The 25,883-nt window shown below is 39.1% G+C and overlaps 1 protein-coding gene across 2 annotated transcripts in view; it reads left to right on the forward strand.

Moving 5' to 3' along the window:
• ARHGAP24 (Rho GTPase activating protein 24) overlaps window positions 1–25,883 on the forward strand; it is a 180,417-nt gene that overhangs the window by 18,308 nt on the left and 136,226 nt on the right. Inside the window, exon 1 of one of the 2 annotated variants that reach the window (XM_061479790.1) lies at window positions 7,702–7,860. The exons of the other annotated variant lie outside the window; for it this stretch is intronic. Within the exon in view, the coding sequence (XP_061335774.1) occupies window positions 7,822–7,860 (39 nt within the window). The 5' untranslated portion in view covers window positions 7,702–7,821. Of the gene's footprint in view, window positions 1–7,701; window positions 7,861–25,883 lie in introns of those variants that run through there. 2 annotated transcript variants of the gene reach the window in all.

A 25,883-nucleotide genomic window follows, 5' to 3' on the forward strand; every position in this document is an offset into this window, starting at 1 on the left:
CTATTTAAAGGAATCCTAGGTGTGCTTGATTATTTTCTTGCATATTGCTGAAGGACTTATTTAATGTTGCAGCTGTAGTAACTGAGGACTGAATCTAGCAACAATTTTTTTAGCAGCATTTGTCCAAGTCCACTGTTTTCAGCTTCATTCAGCGGGACTGCATAAATGCTCTTCTCTGTGAGCTCAGGTTCATCACATTAAATCCTGTGCAAGTTCAAATGCATCAAAATGTTGACAACAAGCTATGTAACATAGACACTGTGGGCGAAAAAAGCCTCTTGCTTGATGTCTTGGTTATTAGAGCTTTTGGGTTGACACGTCTCCCTGATCAAGCTGAGCCAGACATTTCAGATCCCTTCATACAGAACAAGTTTATGAGAATGGCCATCACAGGTTGTATTTGTGCTGGCAGCCTCAGAACAGAGGCCAAGGGTTGAATGGTAGCAGAAGCAGCTAAATTAACTTCTAATACTGGAGGGACATCCTTTTCAGCAGACTTGCAGCACAAACGTTGAGTTAACAAAAGCTTTCTCTGTTACTGCTTTGGCTGCAGAATAAACCCCATTAAAAGCATATGCAGCTGCACACAAAGAGCTCCTGCTCTGGGTGAGTAATCGCAGCATCTCCAAGAAAAAGCAAATGCTTTTAACTCTTGAATAATGACAAGGAGCAATTGAAGAGTTCCACAGACACAGAGATGTGTTTTGGAAACCTGTTGACATGAAATTAGTGTAATGATTTGGTAATGCAGGTGATAGAAAACAGACATGAGGCTGTGGTTTAAGTAATGAGCTGATACTTTAGTAAGCTCCTGTATGTGGATTTGCCAGAATACAGTGGGGATCTCACAAGAATCTTCTTGTATGATGGCCTTGCAGTATAGGCTTTCTTCACCTAATCCATAGGTGTCAGCTCTGTTTTAGGATTCCTTACCTGCTCCTTTTCCCTTTGTGTTTTCGTTATGTCTGTTGCTTCAAACTTAAGTTTTCATTTCTTCCCATAAGCAAAGGAAAAATGGGAGGTCTCCTTTACTTTGGAGGGATGACTGTTTCAACCTTGAAATAGTGGTGGATGTGTGAAGGATGGGGAGCAATGAAAAGCCTGCATGCCATGGTCCTGTATCTATTAGTAAATAGTGTGTTTCTATGCTTATGCTGAGAAGAGCATAGAGGCCACCCACCAGGCTGCCCATTTGGTCTTTGGTGGGGATCAGCTCCTTTTTTTGCTTTTTAATCATATCTTTAGTACCTTAAAAATACATTCTAAAAAGCACAAATACTCTAGCAAGATGCAAAAAGAAAAAGTAAAGGAACAGCTTGAAAAAGACATGGAAGTATTTAGATGTCTTGGAGTGAGAATGAGACACATTTGCAATTTTCGCTTGTTCCTTCTTTGCTTTTTCCTCACTTGGAAGCAAAAAAATGATATTCCATACCTGAAGAAGAGGTTTAGTATTTGTGGGGAGAAAGGATATTGTTAAAAACTTCTGTCTGTAATTCTTATGAAAGTTACTATTTGCCACATACTGCCTATTGTTAAGGTGCCAGATTTCCTCCCTGGGCTGAAAAGTGATACCTATCCCATTGTGTACCAGCAATTACTGAAACTCTTTAGCTTTTGCAAGCTGAAAGTATATTTAGCAAATTACTTATGTGCTGTGTTTCTTCTGATACTTTTTCTGCAAACAAAGTTGCTGCTCAGTACATTTTATATTAGAGTACATATTATAAATTATATATAAATAATACTTGTGTAATGATGTATTTAATTGTATATTTTTATATGTTTATAGATATAATTATATATAAATATCTAATATATATGATAAAATATATTATAAACCCTTTTATTTCTAATATGTAATTACTAACCATAAAGTGATTTATGGTTAAATAAAGCTGACAACGAGTCTCAGCTTTTCTTGCTATCTTTTGTTGAATGCAGTATTACCTTTTCATCTTCATACTTTTAAATTCAGTGTAATGATCTAGTTTCCCATGAGTGAAACAGACTTTGTGCTATATAAACATTGTGTTACAGAAATAATTCCTTTCAACAGGGAAAAGATTGCCTAGAGGAACTTATTGAGAAAACACCTCATGAGAAATGCTATAATGATTTGTATTAGTTACAACTCCTGTTAGCGCTTCCCAGAAAAGGAAAAAGACAGACTGAGACGAATCTGTTTGCACAGTTCCTTACATAAATGTTTAAGAGCAGAGAGGATGGCCAGGGATAGAGCTGGGATGAGATGTACAGTAGTGCTGGGAAAGAAAACGAGATGTAGCACTGTGAAGTTTACTGTGCTGTAACCTTCTTTGTGCTTCTTGAGAATGCCAGATCAGTCTCATGAACATCAAAACTACTTTGTTCCCTTTAAATGAAGGTGTGAAGTTCCATACAGTATTAAAACTCTTCTGTCCCCAAGTATCTTGCTATGATGGGCGTGAGGCTCAGCAAGACGTGCATAACAATGGACTCCTGGAGGTATGTTGTTTAGTATGAGAATTCACAGATTTGTCTGGAAGTCTAATATTAGACTTCATTCATAGTCCAGGCTGTAAAACATATATGTTGCATTTAACTAACTTCAAATCAACAGAAGATCTTTTTCCTTTTGTTTCCTTGGTTTGAGTGTTATTCCAGGTGTGTTTCTTAATTTTCTTTCTGTATTTATATAATGTCATTGATTTAGCCAACACGATCTGGGAAAAATAAGTACGATTCACAGCTGAAAAATAAAGCTTACAGAGCCTCTGTGTCAGCCTTTTTGATATACTGAAGTATTTGGCTTTCAATTTTCTGGCTAATTGCTTCATTTTTGAATAGGTTAACCTGAGCTGAAGTAGAGGGTACAGAGTAAAATGAATCTTCAGTATTTTATAATGTGACGGTAAGAAGAAATGCATAAAATAAATTTCTACCCTCTAGCTCTTACCAAGGTGAATAGGTGAATTGCCATTGGTGAATACCAGTCTAGCATTTTATGAGTAACCAAGCTGTTCTCAGCAGTTGCAGACAAGGATTCACATCTTATGTCAAAGAGGAAATGGTAAGCTTTTTTTTTTTTCTTAAAATAGTCTCCAACTTCTAACAAAGTACTTGTGCCAATATAATTAGTAAGTCTAGCAAACATCAGTGCTATCCCTGGTTCTTGTCAGCTGTGGAGCAGTCTTCACTGGAAAGAGCACTGGAAAGAGAAGGCCTGGTCGTTTTCCCTTCTGCTCTGCAAGCAGGAGCTTTACATTTTCCAAGGCATTTGTGACTTTGGAGCGTGAAAGCTCAGCCTTCACTCATGTGTGAAACTAGGATTTTAAGACCAATGCAGTGTGACTGTTGGTATTAGGTAATGTTTCCCACTAGACCTGTGGATGTGTTTGTGATTGCAAGAAACAGGTTATATTCACTTTTATAACCAAACAAGGGCATTTGTTTTAACCTCTGTAGTGTAATAGCTGGTCTAGCAAACAGGGTGATTATTTCAGTGTCCCTTTGCTACACTGGAAAGAAGTATCCAATTAACTGAGTGAAGAAAACATACCTACTGCTCTGAATGCACAAAAGGCTGATTAAATGTCTAAATGTGAGAGTATTTAACATTGTGAGTAAAGTTAATTAAGTTACTAAGACGCCATGAAAAAACACAAAGTAAAATCAGCATACCCACTCTTGGCTTGCATTCCAACACAGCTGTATTCTTGCACTTTTTTGATATGATGACTCACATATAAGCACAGTAGTATTTCTAATTAAATGTTTAATTAGAAGGAAGGTCTGCTAGGTTAAAATGCTACTTTTCTTGGTACCTCAGAAGATGACAGCACTGGGACTTCCATGGTTATTTATGGCCTGTCGAAAATCCTGATGTTCAGACACTGATGATACTGTTCATAATAGCTTATATGTGAGCTGTTCTTCGAATTATTGGAGAAATTTTATCCTAACAAAATGGAGTGTTGTGTGTGGAGCTGTACTACAACTGTGTCTCTCAATGTCTTTTCCATTGCTGGGGGTCCTGCTCAGTTTGCTGTCCCATTATCTTTCTGGGTAACACGGGGTCTCTGTTACAAAACCAGCAGTACTGCTGTTTAAATGCACCAGATTTCAGAAGTTGAAAGGGTTTAAATAGTCAAATAATGCATATTCATTGTATTTACAACAAAATTATTTTCTCTGAATGTTCCAATATTTCTCAAATACTTTCCTTCCTGAATATGTTTAAGTATCAGACATTTAGTGCAGCTCTCAAAAGCAGTGCATGGTAATTCAGTTGTTCTCTGTAATGGCAGACACGTGACTTGCATCCAGTGCAGTGATCAACAGTTGTATGTCTCCAGTATGCTACAGGACCTTAGAAATGCAGGATGCTTTCCAGACATTTTTTACTTCAAAAAACTTGAGTTCATATGGGTACCTAAGCAGATATTCCTTCATAAGCTTTCAGGTTACCCTGTTACCCAAAATAAAGTGTTTCCATTGAAGAAAAGAGCAAGCTTGCATATTTGACTTCGGTGGAGTCTGCCAGAAAGTGTCCTTTCTTTAGTTTGGTTTTAATTTATATTGTTTTCTCCACTGTAAATATCCACAGTGTTCTGCTCCTCTTCCTTGCTGTCCCACTGTGCTTTGGAGGAGAGGCAGAGTTGGGGAAGTAGGAGGAGAAAGGCAGGGGTGAAAGGCCCTTAAGTACTAATTACACTTGGTTTCCTCTAGCAGCATCCACGTATCAGGACTGAGACCATCTGCAGGGCATGGATGATGGATTTCCATCACCCCTGTCCTGCCATCTCTTTGCTGCTGGAATGGGTGTACTGGTGGAAAGACAACATGAGATGGACACTGCCCAGTAGTGGGATCCCAGTGAGAAAGTGCTTTGCGGATCTAGTTCAAATGTGAACTGGTCCAGCTGACTAGGTGGAGAGTGTGAATTTGATCTGGCAGCTTCAAGAGGGTGCAAGCAGGGGGAAATTCAGAGAGGGGTTAAATATATGCATGCAGAGCTGTATGGGGCTTGCACATGGTGCTGTGGGAGTTTGGATGCGAATGTAAGCATTTGACCTTGGGATGGGGAATGAAGTGTCAGCAGGGCCTGCATGAGAAAATTTAGCCGTGTTGTGTAGGCTCAAAGAATGTAATCTGAGATTGAGGGAAGAGCACATTAAATGAGTGGCTAGAGAACAGGACCAGGATTTCACTGCAGGTGTGGGGAGGAAGAGCAGGACTTCCAGAGCTGGTAAGACTTTCATTAATCTGTTAACCACCATTCTTTGCATTCTCAGTTTTCTTCAGAGGATAAGTATTTGCCTGCGTTATGCTGCTTGGCTCAACTTGTGAGACACAGTGTGCATCTGCAAATGGCATTAGCTTCAGTATTTGGCTTTTAGTGCTTTCTCATAAAAGACTTCAGCCACTATTGTTTTTAAAACCTTAGGCAGCTCACAGTAGAGCTCATGAAGGTATGCTGTGTGGATGATACAGGGACAAAGGGGCTTTTCTACAGAATGCCCTCTTAAGTTTCAGTGTGCAGACTCTTTTAAATTAACATTTGGCAATAGAATAATAATGTTAAACAAGCCAGACGGTAAAATGCCAAGGCATTTCTGAGATGCTAGAACAATACATAGGCTTCTCTCAAATTGGTGGTAATGTCAGCAATGGGACAAATGGCTGCTGAAGAATGAAACCAGCTAAAGGCATTCCCCCCCCACCTTCCTTATGCTGTGAACTGTGTCCAGCAGGTCCCCAGTGTGTTGTAAACTTTCAGGAACAGCATAAAAGCTTTTTATGTAGGGTGGCTGTGAATAATAGATATTTTCCAGAAAAGAATTCCTGCACATTGTGGAGTCTATTAATGCGTGTGTAATCAGTGAGAAGGTTGAATGACAGATTTTTCTATTAGCTGCTCGCACAGACAGCCAACAGTTTGGCTGCTGTGTGCCCAGCAGGAGTGAGGTGGTAGCAGGAAGGGTTGCTGAGCTCAGACTCGCCGTGGGTCAGGCTGGATTTGAGGGAGTGGTGGAGTTTTGCTGGGGAAGAGGCAAGAAGCTGTGCTTCTCTAAGAAAAGAACTAACAGAAGACTGTCTGAAAGGAAAATGCTAAAGGTAGTATTTGAATGGTAGAGTGTTGGAGATGAGTCTTTTGACTTCCTCTCTGAAGTGTAAGTGATCCTGCTTTGAAGCTCCAAGCTCATGTTACTTTCAAATAAATCCAGTGTCCTTCTTTGAGCTCTTTCTAAGAAAACCAGAATTTCTTGGACAAGGTAGGAATAGAAAATGTTTTAGGTTTTGTATCCAGCTTGTCTAACAAAGCATTTAAGTACTCTGAAAAGCATTGTCTGCACACAATACAAAGAAAATGCAGGTGCTGACAAAGGTGCTGAACCTGAAGTCCAGCATGTGAAAGCAGCCTCTATGTTTGCTATTAAAGTGACATGGTAGCTGTGTGTTTCTGAGTGGAGGTGTCACTTGGGGGCTTATGAATATGGTAGCAGTTCAGGAGTTAAATTTACTTCCACCCCACCCCCCGATACATAACATATTCTATCACTTTAATGACTCTTGGTTCAGTTTAATTGACTTAAACTTTGTTGCACAAATTTTCCAAAGGTATATAAATATTTTTATATTTATTTCATATCTGCTAAAACTGTTGTTTTTTTTTTTTTTTTTTCTTTGGGGTGGTGACATTTTTTCTTTTGCTGTCTTTTTTTGTTTAAGGCTTATTTAGGTTGTAACAGTGGAAGCAGTGTTAGTGGGCATGCTCTAAATCCTGCAATAAGAGCAGATCCTGGCTTTCTACTGTATTTATACATATATTAAAAAAAAACCATCCAAACCACCAAACAAAAAACAAGCCAACAAAGCCCCCCAAAACCAACAAAACAAACAAAACAACCATGCAAGCCAATAAACCCACTAAGGTTAGTAATAGATTAATAAACAATAACTGCTCTATGGACTCCTGACTGGCCTAAATGATTCAGAATAGACCTTGATGTTACCTGCCAGGAATGTCACACATGGGACTCCAAAATTTAGAAGGTGGCACTGAAATGGGTGCCTGGGCAAGTTTTCATTGGCATGAAAATGGAATAGAATCTTAAAAGAATCTTCCTTTATTTTTTCTTCTTCTTTTATTATTATGCTAGACAATAGCAGTTACAGCTGGAGGGATGAAAAAACAGATTGTGTAATGGTTGAGAGATGTTCCTGAGAGCAGTGTATGCCAGGCAGAGAGTCAATTATAGCTGGTTTTCTCTGGATTTCTGCAAATGCTTGTTTGAAAAACACAGTCATAGGAAGGCATGATTTTTGTCTAAATGATGTGGAGACACAAGTAAGAATAAGGAGAACGTCAAAACACATCATTACAGCTTTTTCTGCATATCAGAAAAGGGGCAGGGAGACAATTTGCTGGCATCTCAGAGAAGCAGCTTTGGGTGCAGGAGACATGACTGGGAATCTGCAATGTCAGGTGTGAGTTTATTGGCTTGCCAGGGATAATTATTTAGACAGTTAACTTTCTTCATCTGTGTGCTAGCAAGCTCCTTGTCCTGCATTGGATGAGAAATGCAGCACAGCCATTGTGCAATTTCTCTTAATGATTGGGTTATCAGACAGCATCTGTGTCTCCTAGGGCTGCTTAAGAGCATACTGTGGGCTATCCTTTGCTTAACTGCTGGTGGTACAGGTTTTACACGGGCTTTGATGTGCTCAAAAAGTCTGTAGTGACCAGTGTTCAGGCCTGGTCATTTCTCCCTTCAAAGAGAGAAACAGATTTGTTGTTACTCGTGTGTATATACCTCTTTCTGAATTAGCTTGGTAATGAAGGAGGAATACCCACTGAAAAAATGTATGCTTCAGGTGAGTGTGAAGAGAGTTGTGCTCCGTGTATGCCTGTGTTTCTCCTGAGTGGCAGAAACTTTAATGCCTTTGTCACTTACCTCTGGTGACAAGTCCCATTTTGCATCAGAAACTCTGATGCAAAGAATGCTTAGGATGCTGTTGTATTTTGACACAATAGTAGTGTTTGACACCTTAGTATTATTCCAGGTAACACCGTCCTTTCATATTCTTTACCCTTTGCATTGGTGGAGTGGAAGGATGAAATGTCAAAAAGACCTTGGGGGTGGGAGGGTGTTGGGAATGTTTGGAAATAACAAAGCTGAGGTTGGGGTCTTGGGGGAAGAGAAGGTTGTAGAGCTGTAAATTATAATCTGCCATACCTAGTGTGGCAGGTACCCAAATGAACAGTTTCTGAACTGTGATTTCAGAGAGTGTTACCTGTTCAGTGGCTTGTGAAATATATGAAGGCTTGTGCAGTCTTCTGTGGGCAGAAATTTAGTAGCCCAAAAGGAAAAGCCTAGGTTTATGGTTTTCATATATTTTCAATTATATTTTTATATATATATATATATATTTATATATATTATATATATAATATATATTATATATATTTATATATATATTTTTATATATATATTTATATAATTTATATATATTTTCAATATTTTCAATTATCCACTGTTAGTTTTAGTGTATGAATAATTTAATAAACACTTTTTAAGTTAAAAACATTGTGAAATGTGAGTGAAAGCATGTAGAGATAATATTTTAATAGGATTTGGAAAGAAAAAAACAATTGCATTTAATATTTTGAGAGTATACAGACCTTATTTTGTGGGGGGCTTTTAGCGTATTGAAAAAGGATCGACTTGATGGTCATTAGTTTAATCTGTGGATTAAGTCTACAATAGGGTGCACATTTTTGTGTGTGTCAATTTTTTGCCTAAGATGAAGCCATTGACTCTTCCTGAAGTGGCATGCAAGGATAATCTTAATTAAGGTAAGACCTTTTCAAAACTGTCAGCTGCATATATGGGAAGAGAAAACCCCAGGTAAATTATGTAATCGGTGTTATAATACTTGAGTCACTGATTTTTAACCTGGGTTGAGATTGTCATGGCAGGAGTAATTGCAAATGCTAGGCTCTGTCATTAGCAAGATGGACAAATAAATATCCTCTTTTCCTGGAATTACTTTTTTGTGTTGCTGTCTGCATCAGGCCTTCCTTTTAGTGGGAAACAGAGAAACATTCGTCCAGAAGAAGGACTGAAAAGTTTAATGCACTCAGCATTTGCATGCATGAGCAACCCAAGCAATCCTGTGAAAATGAGCAGAGGAATGAGATTTTCTGTTCACCTTGGTGAAACTACAAAGTTGTTTTCTAAAAGAAGAATGTTCTTTTAAACCCAGGGAGTATGTTTTGTAAGGGATAAAAAGGGTTGAGCTCCCTGTGGCTGCAGAGAATGGAGGCAGCGTGTGGTATAAAGACTTCATGAAAATGGCAACTATTCATTGAAGCCTGGCTCTTATTATTTAGGATCACAATGGTGGAAATGGCCTTTATAAACTTGCTTAAGAACACATGGATCCGAGTGTGTTTAGAGCTTGGATGCGCTTGGTTGAATTGCATAAATGCCTTGATGTTGCCCCTCAGTGTATTCTTAATGGGTTGAGGAAAGTGTGCCAAAGATAGGGAACACAAGTCGTGTGAGCTGGTGATTCAGGATAATACCCTTTTGTAATGCGTGGTGTCTGAAGGCTGTGGCATGGCTGCTGGTGTTGACAGTTCTGTGCCAGGCACCTGTGAGAAAAGTTGTAACTATTTTAAGGATTAATAAAATGCCTTTTGTATTTTCTCTAAATTATCAGCAAATTGAATGTAAGTGCAGCTGGCAGGAATCTGCATTTGAAATTTTGTAGTTCTTCTCTAGAAAATTTTCCTGTAAGATGGTCATTTCTTTGATCTGCATTGTGCGCTTCACTTAGCTGCAGGAGGGAGCCATAAGCTTTGTTTGGGGTAAACTGGAAACAAAACTTACTGTAATGCAGTAATTTTTAATTTCTCACAAGAGACAGTAGATGCCCTGTCTTGAAAAAATGAGTGAGGGCCCTGTACCCTCAACTATGAGGAAGTAAAAATGGCAGATCTTTTTATACCTTTCTACAAGTCTGTAAGTGTAATAGTAAAATACCATTACTGCAGAGTGTAATAGTAAAATACACTGGACCTTGCACACTGTATGGAGCTGGTGACAGAGGGAACTAGTCTCTATCAAGTGTTTACAAATGGGCAATTATCTTAAGTGTTCTCCTAAGAGATGACATCTGTAGGAATTGCATAGTAATACTGGGATTGATGCAGGCAGGCCTGGGTAGCTCCTTTCCACCTGCTCTGGTTTTGACTGATATTATCAGTGGGTGAGTGACTGACTAGTCCTAGCTTAGGCCATAAATGAAAAAGCATCTCTTCTCATGTGCATACTTTTATAGATATTAGCACTGTGATGTTAGGCGCTGGTTTGTGTTTATTTCCTATAGATATTCCCACGTAGGCAAGTACAGAGAATAATTAGCATTGCGCAAAGATGTCTTTCATGTTATTCTGAAGTAAAAGGGACATGGCTGTGGAATGTTAAGATGCTTCATGTAGGAACCTCCCCACTTCCTGTTTTCTTGAGTATTCTATTGAAATATAAATCGTGTAAAGATACTTTGTATCTTAACCAAGTAATTTTCCTGCTTTTTCTGGTGATGAGTCTTATTACTTGTTAATTATTTAATGTAAATAGGAGGCATAAGAAGGACCACCATGCTCTTTTGCTCTAATTGCTACCATTGTAAAACAGACCACATGAATGTTTGTTTTATATGATCTTGTAGGATGTTAGTGTCTACTTCTTTTTAAGGAGCAATTTTAAAGTCAAGCACTGTTAAGAGCCTAATATATATTTTTTTTGTTTGGTTTGTTTGTTTGGTTTTTTTTCCTTGCTACTAGATTTTTGATAGATTTTTAAGATATCTACAAGGGATTTTTAAACAATACTGTGTTGCACTTAGCACTTTTCATCACAGGACTGTCAGCTCTTGTATAGGCAATCACTGCTACTATGTTTTTTTATCAGATTGTGAAACCAAGGGACAGTTTCTGTTTAAAGAGGGGAACAAATGAGATTAACATTCAAATTTATTAACTGTTAATTCCAAACTTAAAATTCTTCATAACCTTTATGGAAATGTGTGTCACTTAAAATGAAAGAGTGGAACAGAAATATTATTGTTTTATACTTGAGATTTCTCTGAAATACTGAAAAGTTTAATGACCTTGAAACATTTCTCTAAGGAATATATCATCCCCTTTTGAATTCTACAGAATCATTTCATCAAACCATAGAGTGCTAACTCCCGCACGAACTTTCCAGAAAGCGTCTCCCCTGTCCCATGTCATTAAAACACAGAAGGTGAATGAGCACGGGTGACAGCTCCCAACAGTTTTGGATCAAGAGAGTAACAGTCCCAATAAATTAGAGATCATTGTCACCATCTATCAACTGTAGTAAAAAATAGAGCTTGTTGGAGTAGAATGCATGTCCTTGATTGTGGTGATGAGGCTTATGGCAGAATGCTTATGATAACATAGCTACAATGAGAAGGAAGTCTTAAAAGTGAGGGAAGCATTATGCTGTGCAGCCAGCTGCCCTGTGTGGAGGCAGTGTGGGTGGTTTTTCGGGTCAGATAACTTTTGATGAAATAGCCTAAGATAAGACCATGCTTTTCAGCCATTACAATCTGAGGAGTGACTGCTAGTGTTGCCAGATAAATTTCAGCAGGTAACTGCTGTGTTTTGTGAGGCAATTTTGATATAGCTTCTATTTCTACTGCACACCAGGAGTCAAGGTTTTCTCATTTCTAAAGATGTTTACTCTGACTTGTGAAAGAGCGACTCAGTAGCCTGGGCGTTTAGACTGGGAGTCAGACTGCCTTTTGCTAACTTAAAATTACTTACCTGAATGTGCAAATAAAACCCGAGATAAACTTGTGGAAGTGGAAGTGATGAATTCTCAGTGCTCAATTGGATACACTGACTCTATGAAAAATGAAGCTCCTTTCAGGGATGAGTTGAATGCACAAAACTGCAGTTTGCTGCTTTGTCATCTGATGCTGCTGCTGATAACACTGATGATACAGTGGATAATTAAAATAACACAAGAAAGCATTAATGAAGAAAAAATTAAAAATCAATATATTGGCTTAAAGAAAGCACATGACCATATGGCAATTATTCTATATTTTATCAAGGTTCTGTGAAACTGAACTATAAAATATTAAGTGTTTGCTGAGCTGCCTCACATGCTGGCTAGTGGACAGAAGAACTTGAGTTTTCAGCAATGGCTTGCATTTGGAGGAGAGCCTTTCAGATACTTAAATTTGCTTTTTATTTTTTTTCTTAATAAAATGCACATTTTTTGAAATGGTCAAAGTGTAGTAGTAATTTTAGCAATTGAGACCTAAGGACAGGCAGTGAATAGAATGTGGTCTCTTTTTTATTCCCCAGCTCCAGTAAGGGTAGCAAGCTTGACTGTGTGCAACATTTCCTAGGGAATTCACTTGTCTTTGCTTCTGGTTATCAACTCCTTCAGCTGGTCATTAATCTCCAGGAAATGTTCTGGAACATGAGCTTTATTACTTAAACAGAGAGTTCATCTTGTGGTTAGCTTTTCGTGCTTAAGATGTTGCTATTGAATGCTGAGTTTCTTAGTAAAGCTTCTTTGAGGGTGATTATTGTGAGGTACACTCTGAACGTAAAGAGTTCACATCTTCTGTTGAATGCATAGCTACAATGCTGTAATAGTCGTTTATTTTCAATACATGTTGCTCTACATATATGTGATAATACCTGCTTCATGAGTTGTGAATATCTAGTGAGAAGTTTGATTATGGGTATGTCTGTTTAATTAGAAGGAATGAGACAAAGCCTGACCCATGTCCAATGTTTATTATTCATTGGCATGTTCCCGATGTTAAATGGCAAAGAGGAAATGAGTAGAAAATAACAGCTACTTCAATCAAAAATATTGTGTTACAGGTAGCACGAGGAAGGGAACTTTGCTTTCAAACACCAGAAATAATTTTTTGTCCTGCAATGGTTAGCAGCCCCCTTATACATTTTAAGGCTTTTAAGGTGTGATTAGAAGCTTGTCCAGGCAGTTTTGGTTTGCCATAGAGGAAGATTAAGTGGGTAGCTTTCACAAGGACTCTTTCCCCAAAGTGAAGATGACAAGCTGATAATAGCGGTCCTCTTTCTTGTAATCTTACGTAATCTCTTAATCTTGTCAGAAGGCAGCTCTTGTGCATTAGACTAATCATGGTGGCCTGAGGAAACCAGCATTACAGGGTTTTCCATCCCATCCTCAGTCTAAATGCTACTGTAAAAATTTCCAAACAATTAGGGATGATAAGCAGTTACATGGTAATATTTTTTGTCTACAGCTTGACCCTTACGTGCTGCTCTATGTACTGTAATGGACTTTTTGAAGATCTTTCTCTTTTCCTGGTTAAAGAGAAGTTCTGCACCATAGGAGGTCTGTGTCTGTGCCTATTTTTTGTTTCCCTCCCTTCCTTTTATTTACTTAGATGTGGTACAAGTGCCACATGGTTCCTGAAGTAACAAGTGAATAGCTCACAAGAGACCCTCGTTAGTCTTTAAATGAAAATAATTGAGTTCTTTTAGCCTATTAGTGCTTAAGAATAGCCTTCTCTAAGTCTATTACCTCTGGGATAAAAGCCTTGAATAAGCAGTGTGTACAACATGACTTGTTGCTAGGGAAAGAGGCTTTCTTCCTTCTCTGCCAAGTGGAGTGGCTTGTGTAGCGAATAAAAACTGAATGACCTCAAACTGCAGTCTGGAAATCCTCTTTACTCTTCAGTTGGCAGTCTGGAAATATTTCCGTTGAGTGACTCTGGCTTTCTGGAGCTGTTCTTACTCCCTTTCAGGAAGTCAGCAACGTGGGAAAAGAAGCCTCTCCAGCCTGTCAGGGTCAGATCTATGAGGGCAGCACTCACTGCCGGTGCTGGTTTCATCCAAGTAAATGCCCGGAGGCTGGCCGCACACGGCTCCATCAAAGCCTGTGAGGTGTGGGCAGAATAGGCTGTGAAATTGGCTGTGAATTTTCTCATTGTCATCACTGAAGCAAAGGGACAACTTCTTTGTAATGCTGAAGGGGAAGGCAAAATGTTGGTAGCAAAACATGTAACGGTTGACTGCAGGAAGTAACATAATTTGGAGCACCTTTGTGAGTGCTTGGGTGTAGCCTTATATTAGACTTCGCAGTTGCTGGAGTCCTGAGCTACAGCTGGGAAGTATGCCTGTGGTGATGGTCCTAGATTTGAAGACTAACCCAGCAGTCTTGGGTTGTGATGGATTTTTATCGTTTTTAATTGTTGAATGCTGGTTTTGGTGGAGTCACTGATACTAGCCTCCATCAAAAATGGTCAGAGGGATGGAACACCTCTCCTATGAGGAAAGGCTGAGAGAGATGGGATTGTTCAGCCTGGAGAAGACTCCAGGGAGACCTTATTGCAGCCTTTCAGTAGTTAAAAGGAGCCTATATGAAAGATGGGAAGAGACTTTTTAGCAGGGCCTGTTGCGATAGGACAAGGGGTAACGGTGTTAAACTGAAAGAGGGGAGATTCGGCCTGGATGTGAAGAAGAAATGTTTTACAGTGAGGGTGGTGCAATATTAGAAGAGATTTCCCAGAGAGGTGGTGGATGCACCATCCCTGGGGACATCTAGGGCCAGGCTGGATGGAGTTCTGGGCAACCTGATCTAGTTGAAGATGCCCTTGCTCATTGCAGAGGGTTTGGACAAGATGAGCTTTGAGGGTCCCTTCCAACCCAAACTGTTCTATAGTTTTATGATTTTATGAGAATCATTCCAAGGTTGTTAAAATAGATCAGGCAGTGTAAAAGTGTGTTGAGAGGAGTCTTGCCAGAGTACAGGACATTTAAGTCTTTATTAGCAACAATGCACATAAAAATACTTTTTGCTCTTTAGCAGCTGATGCTTAAAACAACTGCACAGAACACAGTAGAGAAGAAGCTGAGACGGTACCATACTGATTAGCACAAGAGACTTCAATACAGCAGGTCTGCGGCAGTGTCTTTATTCAGCTTGGGTTAATCAAATGGATCCTTTCCCCCCTCTGCAAATGAGGGAAGTTCAGTTTTAGAACTCATACTTTTCCTTTAAGAATAGCAAGTTCCGGAGTTGATACCAAATTGGTAGCAAAAGGGTAATTAATAGTTTTTTAAATGTTTAAATGCCAAAAAAGGACTTGGTGCTTATTGCTCTGACATCCTCTGTCTTACTTTCAAATGTCTTTCTGCTGCAAGTCTTTGCACAGGACAACAGAGACCAGGACAGACTGCAATTTTCTTGATACTAGCATGATATATATAATAATGAGTGGCAGAAGCCCAAAATCCTGGCAATGTCTAAAATCTGAGGCTGCATCCTACTCACCCTTTGGATAGATGCTGTAGCTGTCTCAGTTTAATAATAGACACAAGAATCCCACGAGGCTGATTGTGGCTGTCATTTATTTGTCTGGCATGAATATTTAAAAGGCCTCTTTGCAAGAGCTATCTTAAGTCTTGAATATATGGTGTGAAACATCCATGTATCAGTTAAAATGCTCTGAAACTCAGTGATGAGGACTGTGCACTAAATATCACACAGGAGCATTTGCAATCTTCAGTACTTGCATTGGTTTTCCTAGATGATAAAGCCATTTGTATTAGAAAATGTTTTTCTTTATCCTAAAGTCTTCTGATCAAACTTTTGTCTAGTCCTTGTATAAATGGGAACAGAGGCCTTGATCTTATGCTCAGGAGGGGGGTCATTAAAGGGCTGTACAAATCTGTGATTCAAAATAAAAATCTATCTGTTGGAGTGGAATAATATCTCATCTGTTGATCTCTACTTTAAGGGGGGGGAGGGGGGTGCAGAGAAGACGGAGAAGTTGCCCTGGAGTGATCATTGATACAAACTCTTCTTAGGAGAAGGGAAGGAGGTAGTTTAGAGGTGGGGGGGTTTAATTCAGAATTGCGAAAAGTAGCCTTTTGTTCCCTAAGGCAAACACTGCTAAAAATAGTTGGATACTGTTGCTTCAAATGAACATGTTACTCTTTGTGTTTGCTTATCATCTTGCAATTCAAGGGAGCTCTCAGCCTGGAGAGCTTTTTTTGTTCTGTTTTGCTAAGCGTATTCCAGGGAGTCTCATTTCTTGATTGAGGCTCCAACAATGGATTGTAACAGTAGAAATGATGGTAACTTGCTTCATTCTGCATAGCTCCAAGCCTCTCTTTGGATGTCTCAGCTGACACAGGCAGAAAACGAGTTTGAACCCAAGTCTGTCTTTTAGATTTAGGCCATTAATCAGTGGCTCTTTCAGTTGGACTGTTTTTTGTTTTTTTTTTTTTTGTAGTATACATAATGAAGTGTTTTTCAGGCTAAATAGCAAGCATTTGTGAAAGGGTCCTACCTAGATGGATGGCATTCTGAGGCCCTGGTGTCTGCCTCTGCAGTGGAAAAGTTTAACCCCTTTGTTGATCCTGGGAGTTACGTGCACCAGTCTCACCTGACCTGTCCACAGGATGGACCTCTTTTTTGCGTGCTTGTTGGAAAAAGTGGGAACTGTGTCTGGCTTTTGTGCGTCTGGGTGCATATATGAATAACTGAGTTTCTGAGTAAATTGGGAAATCATAACAGTGTAATCCCTTTTCCTTTAGACAGGTGTTTCCCAGGACAGCTGTTCAGTTAAAAGCTTTGGAATGGCTGAAATCTTGCTTTTCCATAAAAGCAACATTTAATATCAACTCCTCATCCAACTCCAAAATGTGCCTTTGAGTCTAGATGTCTCTTCTTGGATTGCTATGGAGCCCGTGCAGGAGCAGTTCACCTACAACTCTCTGCTTCACTCGGGGTATCTGTCCAACTACATTTAATGAGTTAATGAGTTTGTGTTCAGTATTTCCTCGACAATTGTCTATTTAAAATGCAAAAAATACCAGAACTGGAATAGGAAACTAAAGAAGAGAGCTTTTTAATAATAAATGAGATATATAAGTCATAAATCAATATAAGGTGCTGTTTGTCAAAATCAATGCTAACATTTGTACAACACTATTTGATTCACGTAATGGTTAAAACGGCAGCCTTGACCAGGATGCTTTATTGGACAAGATAATTTATCTCGGCAAATGTGTTCACAGAAATATTTTAAAATGAAAACCATGATAAATCTGTCTAGAGCCTACACACAGCATGCCACCTGGTAAAGATTTTAATTAACTGTTCTTTATTTAACAGAAAAAGTTAAATTAGTGCTGTCACTTGCTGAGACTTCTCTTATCTCAATCACTCTGAGATGTCGTTGAGCAAATGCTTCTAAGTGGAGCAACTCCAATGTTTTAATTAGAATTACAGCAAATTGGTGAGGAATGCCATTAAATCTTAAATGCAGCTTTCATGCAACTCTGCGATGAGGATGGGCTTTTTATCAAAGCCACTTAGTGTTTTCTTAGGAGCCAAAGGACACCCAGTCTCATACCATGAGATTATCGGGAAATTATTTCCTCTGGATTTTCTAAATGGAACAGGATCTATTTCTCTGAGTAAACAAAAAATGTACTAGGATGTTATACATCTGTGTGTGAAAGAGCGAAAGCCTTTGAGTGAGCTAAGCCATGTAAGACAGGGCTTAGTGGAGGGTTTTTTTGCAGCAGTGAGAGAAGGGTTCAGCCATGTCTCCTTTCTGCAGCCTGTCTTTAGAGGGGAATTAAGAGATGTGGAGTATGTCAGACTTGAACCATCTGCATAAGGACAAATGCCATCCTCTGAGAGTCTGCAGGAAATTTATGTGCTGCTCTTTTTTTTTTTATTACCGATGAGTTAAGTGTGTTCCTTAAGGATTTTAGATTGGGCAATGGTTTAGGAGATTACAGTTTTGTAGGATCCTTCTTCCTATGTTTTTCAATGAATTACCACTCTCCCATCCAGGAGCATAGTGGATGCTTGTTATGTAGTTCCTTGATTGTCTTTCACCTACTGTGGATGTGGAAAACGTTTCTGGCTGAGTAAACAATACTCGGCTTCTGTTTAAGCTATGCAATGACCATACTGAAGCCCTCTGTTGTATAAGGGATGTAGAAGGAGGAAAGGTGCTAGAAAAAGTAAAAGCAGTAGGTAAGGAGGTAGAATAGCAAGGGAGAAAGCTGTGAGGAGATTTATGAGGTACACAGGCAAAGCAATGAGCATGATCAATAATAGTCATTGGTAGCAGCACAGCAGTTGTAAAACTAAAGCCTTAAAAAATAGTAAGAAAACCTCATTAATTACCTTCATTGTCTATCCTAACTTCAACAGGCTTTGAAGCAGCCTGTTGAAGTGGCCTTGAGCCAATGGCTCAAGTGTGAGATTAGAATTCAGAAGCTTTTCTGTTTTCCTTTTGGCTGAACTATGTTTTGTCCCACAAGACAAAATAATGTGACAAGCAACTCTAAATTTGAGGCACCCCCTTCCCTTTTTTGCAGTGTCCTAATCAGTACCTTGGTTTCCCATGATGATCCCAGCCTCCCAGCTGTAATCGGTATGCTCTGTAGCTGTGAGCATGCCAGAAAATGGGGCCACATCTGGTTAGGCTCCAAAGTAAACATTTTCAGTTGCAGATTGGTGGACTAACAGATTTGACATCTTTGCTCTGTGTTTTCACTTTGAAGAAAATAAATGTGCAACAGAAATAGATGTGCATCTAAAAATGCTTAAAACTTCAGAGCTCTCTTTCAAAAAAGCAGATTCCAGAGTATTGACAGCAGATGACTGGTATGAACTATTCTTTCTCGTTAGCTGGAGGAGAGGCCCCTTTTCAACAATAACTCCAGGCAGGGAGCAGTCTGCTGGCCAGAGTATTACTGTGTTTGCCAGAAAACCTGGAGTTCTGTTTGTGTTCACCTGCTGTGTGAACTTTGTCTTGGTTTCTCCTCTTGCATAAACTGCAGTTTGTCCTTTGCTTTTGTAGGGCTACTGCGGTCTCTCCTGCAGACCGTGAAGACCTTCATGGTCATTTATATTTTTGTAATTTATTAAAATAGCAGCATGGAATCTAAACTATTTATATTAATACAGTGTGGGACAGAGCAGCTGCTGCAGTGCAGTTAATAATGTTGGTCTCCAGTCACCCTGAATCCATTTTTACCCTAGACAGTCTGGCACTGTGCAAGTTACCCCACCCCTCCAAAGAGGTCTGCAGAAGGCATGTCATGCTGTCTTATGGAAAAGTGTATAAATGATGGTTTGGTACTTAGCTATGAAACCCCACAAAAACCTGTAAGGAAACCGAGAACACTCAGTTATTCTTGATATACCTTTACAGAATGTTGTAAAATACCTTCAGTATTATTAGAAGTGAGCAAAAAATCCAGATTAGAAAAGTCTTGTTTATTCTCACTGAAGTAAATCCTATTTTAAGACAACATAATCTTGCAAAATATTGGCTATTTTTAAAATGCATCTTTAATTCAAAAGGTCAGCCTCCCTGTGGTCCTTGGTAAGGTCCAAGAGCGAGTCCTTCTGGGGCCTTTTGGATATGGAGGGAGCAGCTGTATGGCTCAGCTTCATCAAGACTTTGGCTATGGTCTCCCATAGTGTACTTACAGCCAAACTGCTGGGATAAAGGTGAGAGAAGTGGATTTTTTTTGCATGGATACCTTTTAAGTATAGACTCTTCCAGTCTGTGTTATCCTATGACTGTGATTTTCATCATGCACCTTGTAAATTCCTCTTGGAGTAGCAAGCTGGCCTTCCTGTCCTGGCTGTCAAAGGTGGAATATAGGAAAGGAATACCCAAGGGAAAACAATAGATTCTTTCCCTTTTTCCCAGCACATAGGAAAGCATTAAAGCAAATTCAGCTATAGAACCATGCAGTAACTTCTGGGTAAAAATAACAAGTGTTTGATATATGTTTTCTCTCCAAAATTCTATCTGAAGTTGTGAAAGTATGTTTTAATTTATAGAATCATATGATATTTCACCCCCCCTGCCATGGGCAGGGACGCGACATCATAGACTGTGTTGCCCAAGGCTCTGTCCAACCTGGCTTTGAACACTGCCAGGGATGCCAAGCGTTCACCACTTCCTTGGGCAACCCATTCCAGTGCCTCACCACCCTCACAGTAAAGAACTTATTTCTTATATCTAACCTGAACTTCTCCTGTCAAAGTTTAAACCCATTACCCCTTTTCCTATCACAATATTTATGTAGGTGTTTATTTTGCCCAAAGGTCTAGTTTTTAGAACACCTTCATCTTGCCAAAAGCATCAGCTTTCCATGGCAAACTCGGTGTGTTTATAACCTGTATCAGTGTTTTGTGTATTTATATCTATCAGGTATCAAACAGTTCGGTTCCTAAGGCAGCTTTTAAACGGCTAGAATTCTCTGCTCAATATTTAGGTTGCATTATAAGAACATTTAAGGATACTTTTTTACACATTACTAATACTTTGATTAAAAACCAGCTAGTTCTCTTGCAAAAGCTATAAAAGTCTGTAATTCAGATCAGTTATAAAGATGAGAAACTACCCGATCTAAAATTAGAAACAGTATCCCAGGATGGAAGAAGCAGACTAATAAGCTGAATTGAAAGTAAAACCTGGAAAAAAATCTACTGTACACAAATAGTATTGCTTGAGAAGTCATTTGTAATCAGCGAATCAGTTTTCCAGGTGTTTTAATTGTTCAGATAGCACAGAAGATACAACCTCAGTCTCCCTAAAATCACTGCTTAATTAATATAATCCCTTAGTCAAAGACCAGTAGAGTATCTTACATTAGATGCCAGAAAGCTAAAGGAGCTATTTAGTTTGTATCAATGTGGTATTTGTAGCACAGTAGCATTTCTAAGCCATGCTCATATAACATTTACTATATGGAAAAAAGCTAAGCAGTGTTTAAAAGTTAAAGCAACAAGCAATATAGGCATTAAAAAAACTTGCAAAAGAAAGATAGCCCTTTCTTGATAAGCTCTATTTTTTTTTTCCATGTGAAACTAGACATTTTTTTCCTTCAATAAATAAATTGCAAGATTATAACTTGCATAGGACAGGCAAACTCTACTGTAATATTCTTGCTAGCTGAAAGCCAGCAAGAATATTTGCACAGGAAAAGGAAAACTGATTTCAGTGGAATTGTATGCCCCTTTCCATGTCTTTGTCACATTTCTTTATTTATGTTGTGAAAGTTGCACTTTATATGTAATTCTTAGGAAATCTGTAGCAACTTCAACTTTTACGATGTACTGTCCCGGAAATGAATTGTCCTCTGGTAGGATGCTTGGCCATGTATAGCTTTCCTGGAAAAAGTTGTATGTGTTTGGGTTGGAAAGGACTTTACATCTTAAAAGCAACACATCTGAAAAGCAATATGCAAGGCATAAACAAGAAAACAAAACCATGCAAACTGATTTGAATCATCTTTTTTCTCAGGTCAAACACAATGGTAATCATTCCTTATAAACATCCACCTTTACCTGTATTTGAAGTGCTTCAGAGCTGAAGAATTCAGTCTCTCAAGACTGTGATCTGTGCCTGTCTACTTGTTTGTTCTCCTGTTCACACTGGACCTAGTGAACAAACGTGGTTTTTGTATACTTAAAAATTGTTTCTCTTGATTGAATTTTTTTTTTTTTTCAGTCAGTTTAAGAAGCCTTTGTTCTTTTAGGAGGCTTTATAAGAACAGAAACAGGTTATTATAACGGACACTGTCACCATAAGCTGAGCCTATAAAAAATACTGAAGAAAACAGTTTGGGAAAGGAGGAAGGATGATGATCCTGTATGAGAAACTTTGAAAGATGTCTGCTATTTCTGATGGTCAGAAACAGTCTGATCTCCACCTGGGGTTTAGCTGACCATGATTTTAGCTACTGCTGGATTTTTTTTGACTGTGGGTGCTAGGGTAACTTTATTTAACTGATAGTAAAAGGATGATTTTCCTGGTGCTGTAGTGGAATAAGTGCAGGGTTCCTGCTGGTGTGTGTAGCAGGGTCTCCTGTGAACCTGCCTTAGATATCTGAGTAAGCTCCCTCCCCTCTAAAGGCCCCTCTGAGTATTTCCTGGGACTTAGAAATGGATAAATCTTATTTTTTAAATTATTTATTTATTTTGATTATTATTTGCATGGCATTATTCTTTTTTCTTTTAGTCCTTGTTGATGATCTTCAGAAAATTGTGGCAAGCCATGCACTGAAACACATGGTTATTCTGGAGCTAATTGCTTCAGCTCTTTTTAGCCCACTGACTAGCTTTTAGAGAGTTTGCATGTTATAGTGCTCTGATCACTTGTGTTGGTTTTCTTTTCCTTCTCTGTGCAGGGTCTGCATTCACCTTCCAGCACAGGGTTCCAGGCTGAGCCCACTGTTCTGGCCGAGGCTTTCAGTGTTTCAGTTTGGAGACAAACAGACAAGTTATTTGCTGCTCCATCATCTGTGCTCCAGGGAGATGTTTGCTTCTTTGTGTTGTGCTATCTATCACTTATTCATCTGTTAGCTGTTACAGTGGTCAGGTCTTGACAGTCTGCTCTGAAAGCCAGTCACCCAGCTGTATTTTTTTTTTCAGCAAGTATGCAGTGTTCATGTTTCCACAGACTGTTTTCCTGCTAAATTAATCCTCCTGCAATGTAAAAGCATAATTCAGAATGAGACCTACCAAAGCGCATCATTATCTATTCTGGTCACTCAAATGTTTTTCTTTCCACCATGGACTGGATCCTAATCCTTTTCCTCAGCAGTGGGAATTAGACCACAAATTGAGCATATAAATGATACCCACTTGATTCTTGGAGGTAAGGCAGCTGTGTGCAGTGAGCACTGGTTGCCACCTTTTCAAAATAAGAAACCCAGCTGGACTGGAAAGCTTTGTTTCAGGGCCTTTTTTCCTCTCTCTGAATCTTATCTTGAAAAATATTTAATTCGGTATTTAATGATTGACTTGATTTAACCTTCTCAATAATACATGCTGCATTCTTTCACAGTGTCACCTCTGTCACTCAAGACTGTCACTGGAGAGCTCTCTATCTAAATGAGAGGCCATACTTGGAATTTTGTACTGCCAGCTGTCATCCTTTTGGGGAATAATTGCATTGCTTTGGCTTAGACATTCCATGACTGAGAGTTGTAAATTTCCTTTTCAAAAGAGGTCTGTAAAGCAAGAGTTGGTACTCTGTGTTCTGGTGCCTTGTGCTTTATTTTTTTTTTTTCCCTTGGGAAAATAGTTTCATTTAATAATAAGCTAAATTTCTTATTTACCAGAGTTTTCATAGCTGCCTTTTTCCTGTAGTAATTCAGTAATGCCCAGTCCAATTATTATCTATTGATCATAATGTAATGATCATTACAAAGCCTAATTTTATCAAAACTTCCATGCATGCATCTAATAACGATCTTAGCTTGTGCGCATGAGTCCTTAAACTCAATGCAGTCCCAAAATTTATTTGTACATGTCTCCTTTGTCTTCAGAAAATACCAAGGGTCCTTTCTGTAAGCAGCATGGCAATTGCAGAATGAATTCCCCAGGAAGGCACCTTGTATTATATAGCTCCTGCAATTTCTTTTGGCCACTGAACCCTGTAACCTATTCTGTTAACTGAGCTCAGTCCCATTATATCTGTCTCCCTTCTCCCAAATCGCGTCCCAGTTACTCCTGCTGGAAGTGCTTGTGTGGGAGCAGAGGCACACCATGCCTTCATGTCTGAGATAACTCTCATGAGTGTTACTCATGAATTAGCTCACTCCCTGTAATGATATCCCAGCTCCTTATACCTGCTGTGCCAAACTTGGGGAAGAAAAGCAAAACCTCTGGAGGAAAAGCAGTGTTTCTCACAGAGGCTGGTGCCATATAATTGAATAAGCTCATTCATTAGGGAGGAGGCAGGAGAGGCTGGATAAAATAGGTGTTAAAGCTTCTCTAGATACCACAGAAAATCAGCTTTAGAAAGAAAAGCTGCTTCATACTAATCCAGGATCTGTCTGAAACTCTTTAAAATAGCAGGCAGAATTTAGAGGTAGGAAAAGAATGTGTTAAGTTTTACTTTCAGCTGTAAGGTAGAGGTTGGTGCTGGGAAACTGATTCAGAAAGTGAAAGAGCTTTTAATAATTTCAGACATTGTCTGAGACGTGGTTAGGAAATGGTCACTCTTCTCTCTTGTCCCTGCTATTGGAATGAAAACTAGAGGCATGCACTATGCCTGTGTCTAGCTACTGGTTTTAAGCAAACTTAGTTTTTTGTGGTGTTACAGCTTAAATTGGTATGAGCTTGCTTTCTCTTGTGGAACAAAAAAGGGAGTTTTTTTTTCTAGTGGCTGCTCAAGCCAAGATTGATTCATTCTTGAGGGGAAAAAAGTTTCTCTGGAGCACAAAAGGCACTCAACCATTAAGTGAGATGTGTGGTGGGAGAGAAAGATAGAAAAATCTTTAAAGAGGCTAATCACATCCTAGTAAAACTGCCAGCTCCTTCTCTCATGTTAGATTAATGTTTTGGTGCTCATTGCCAGGCAAACAGTACATGTAGTGGCAAGCACCACAGAGAGTTGAATTTACTTCTTGTTTGGAAAACTAACCTAAGGGGTAGTCTCGAACCTTTCCTTAGGTAAGGAAAGAATCTCCTTTATACTCCTGTTTGTGGAATTGCTGAGAACTAAATGACAGTACTTGTTCTTTAATGGAAACAAATTGGAGTAATGTGTTGACAAAGTGGGATGAGAAAATGTCAAATGCAATAGAATTTTTGCTAGAAAAATGTATGCTGTGCACTGACTGCATTTTACCTAATCAACCCTATTTCTTGTGTAATTTCTCTGTCTTTGTTCCTGGCATGTTACGTAACTTCCAAAATCTGAATAACCTCCTGTCACCCCCCAGATGCCTCAAATAGCACTTGTTCTTGCCCTGTGCATGCTGCAGTAACTGCAAGACAGACTACATCACCTCCTGCAGTAACTGTACTTCTTCTAGAGCTTTGGTTGCTTAAGTGGTATAAAAGTCCACTTTTATAATAACAATTTAAAAATCTCACTCTCTTAAAATAAAAAATATAACAGAACAGCTGTTTCCTTCATTCTCTTATAATAAGAGCTTGTATTAACTTCGTTGCCCCGCTACTGTAATGTCAGGTTTTCTAGCACATGTGATGGATATATAACAGTGACAATTCAGTAAAATCACTAAAATTTGTTTTCTTTATGCAGTGTTTACCAACAAGATTTAAAACCCATAACGAACATGAGAGTAAGATCTCTGGACAAAAATACTTCCTGCTTCAATTGTAGAACAGCAATTCTAGTCAGAGCATTACCCTGCTGTAGTCACAGTTGCAACCTTTTAGGCTTGCTTATGGTAACCCCTCTATAGATGTGTTGTGAAATAATCACACCAAATAACTTGATAGATCATAACTGTAGGGCAGCAACGGGAATGACACTGAAATGTATGAAATTGATCATTGTTACTTAACTGGGTAGAGAGGCCAGGGAATTTGAAGCAAAGAGCTGGCTTCTGGCAGAGGATGCTTCTTTTGCAGACTAAGGCTAAGCTTGCTTTCACAGTCATAGAATCACAGAATGGTTTGGGTTGGAACAGACTTTAAAGCTCATTCAGTTCCAACCCCCTGCCATGGGCAGGGTCACCTTCCACTAGACTAGGTTGCTCAAAGCTCCATCCAGCTTGGCATTGTGCAAGGGTGAGGGCAAAACAGGTGTTGCACTGGACAGGGCAAGCCAAGTCCCTTTCAGGCAGTGTGCTGTGAAGAGTGCTGGGTAATGCTGTACTGCGTGGCCCAGTGTGCTGGGATATGCTGCTGAGGCAGTTCTGTGCATCTGTTACAGCACTGGTCCGGTACTTGGAACCAGCTTGTTAACTCACCCTGGTCCCAGCTTGAAACACAGATACCTCTGTGCAGGTAGTCAAATTAAAGCGCTAGTTTCAGGATTGTTGT

Source organism: Pezoporus flaviventris, unplaced genomic scaffold, assembly GCF_033815535.1.
Source record: "Pezoporus flaviventris isolate CSIRO_AGI_PZ_B2104156 unplaced genomic scaffold, CSIRO_AGI_Pfla_v1 ptg000002l, whole genome shotgun sequence".
NCBI classification, from domain to species: domain Eukaryota; kingdom Metazoa; phylum Chordata; class Aves; order Psittaciformes; family Psittacidae; genus Pezoporus; species Pezoporus flaviventris.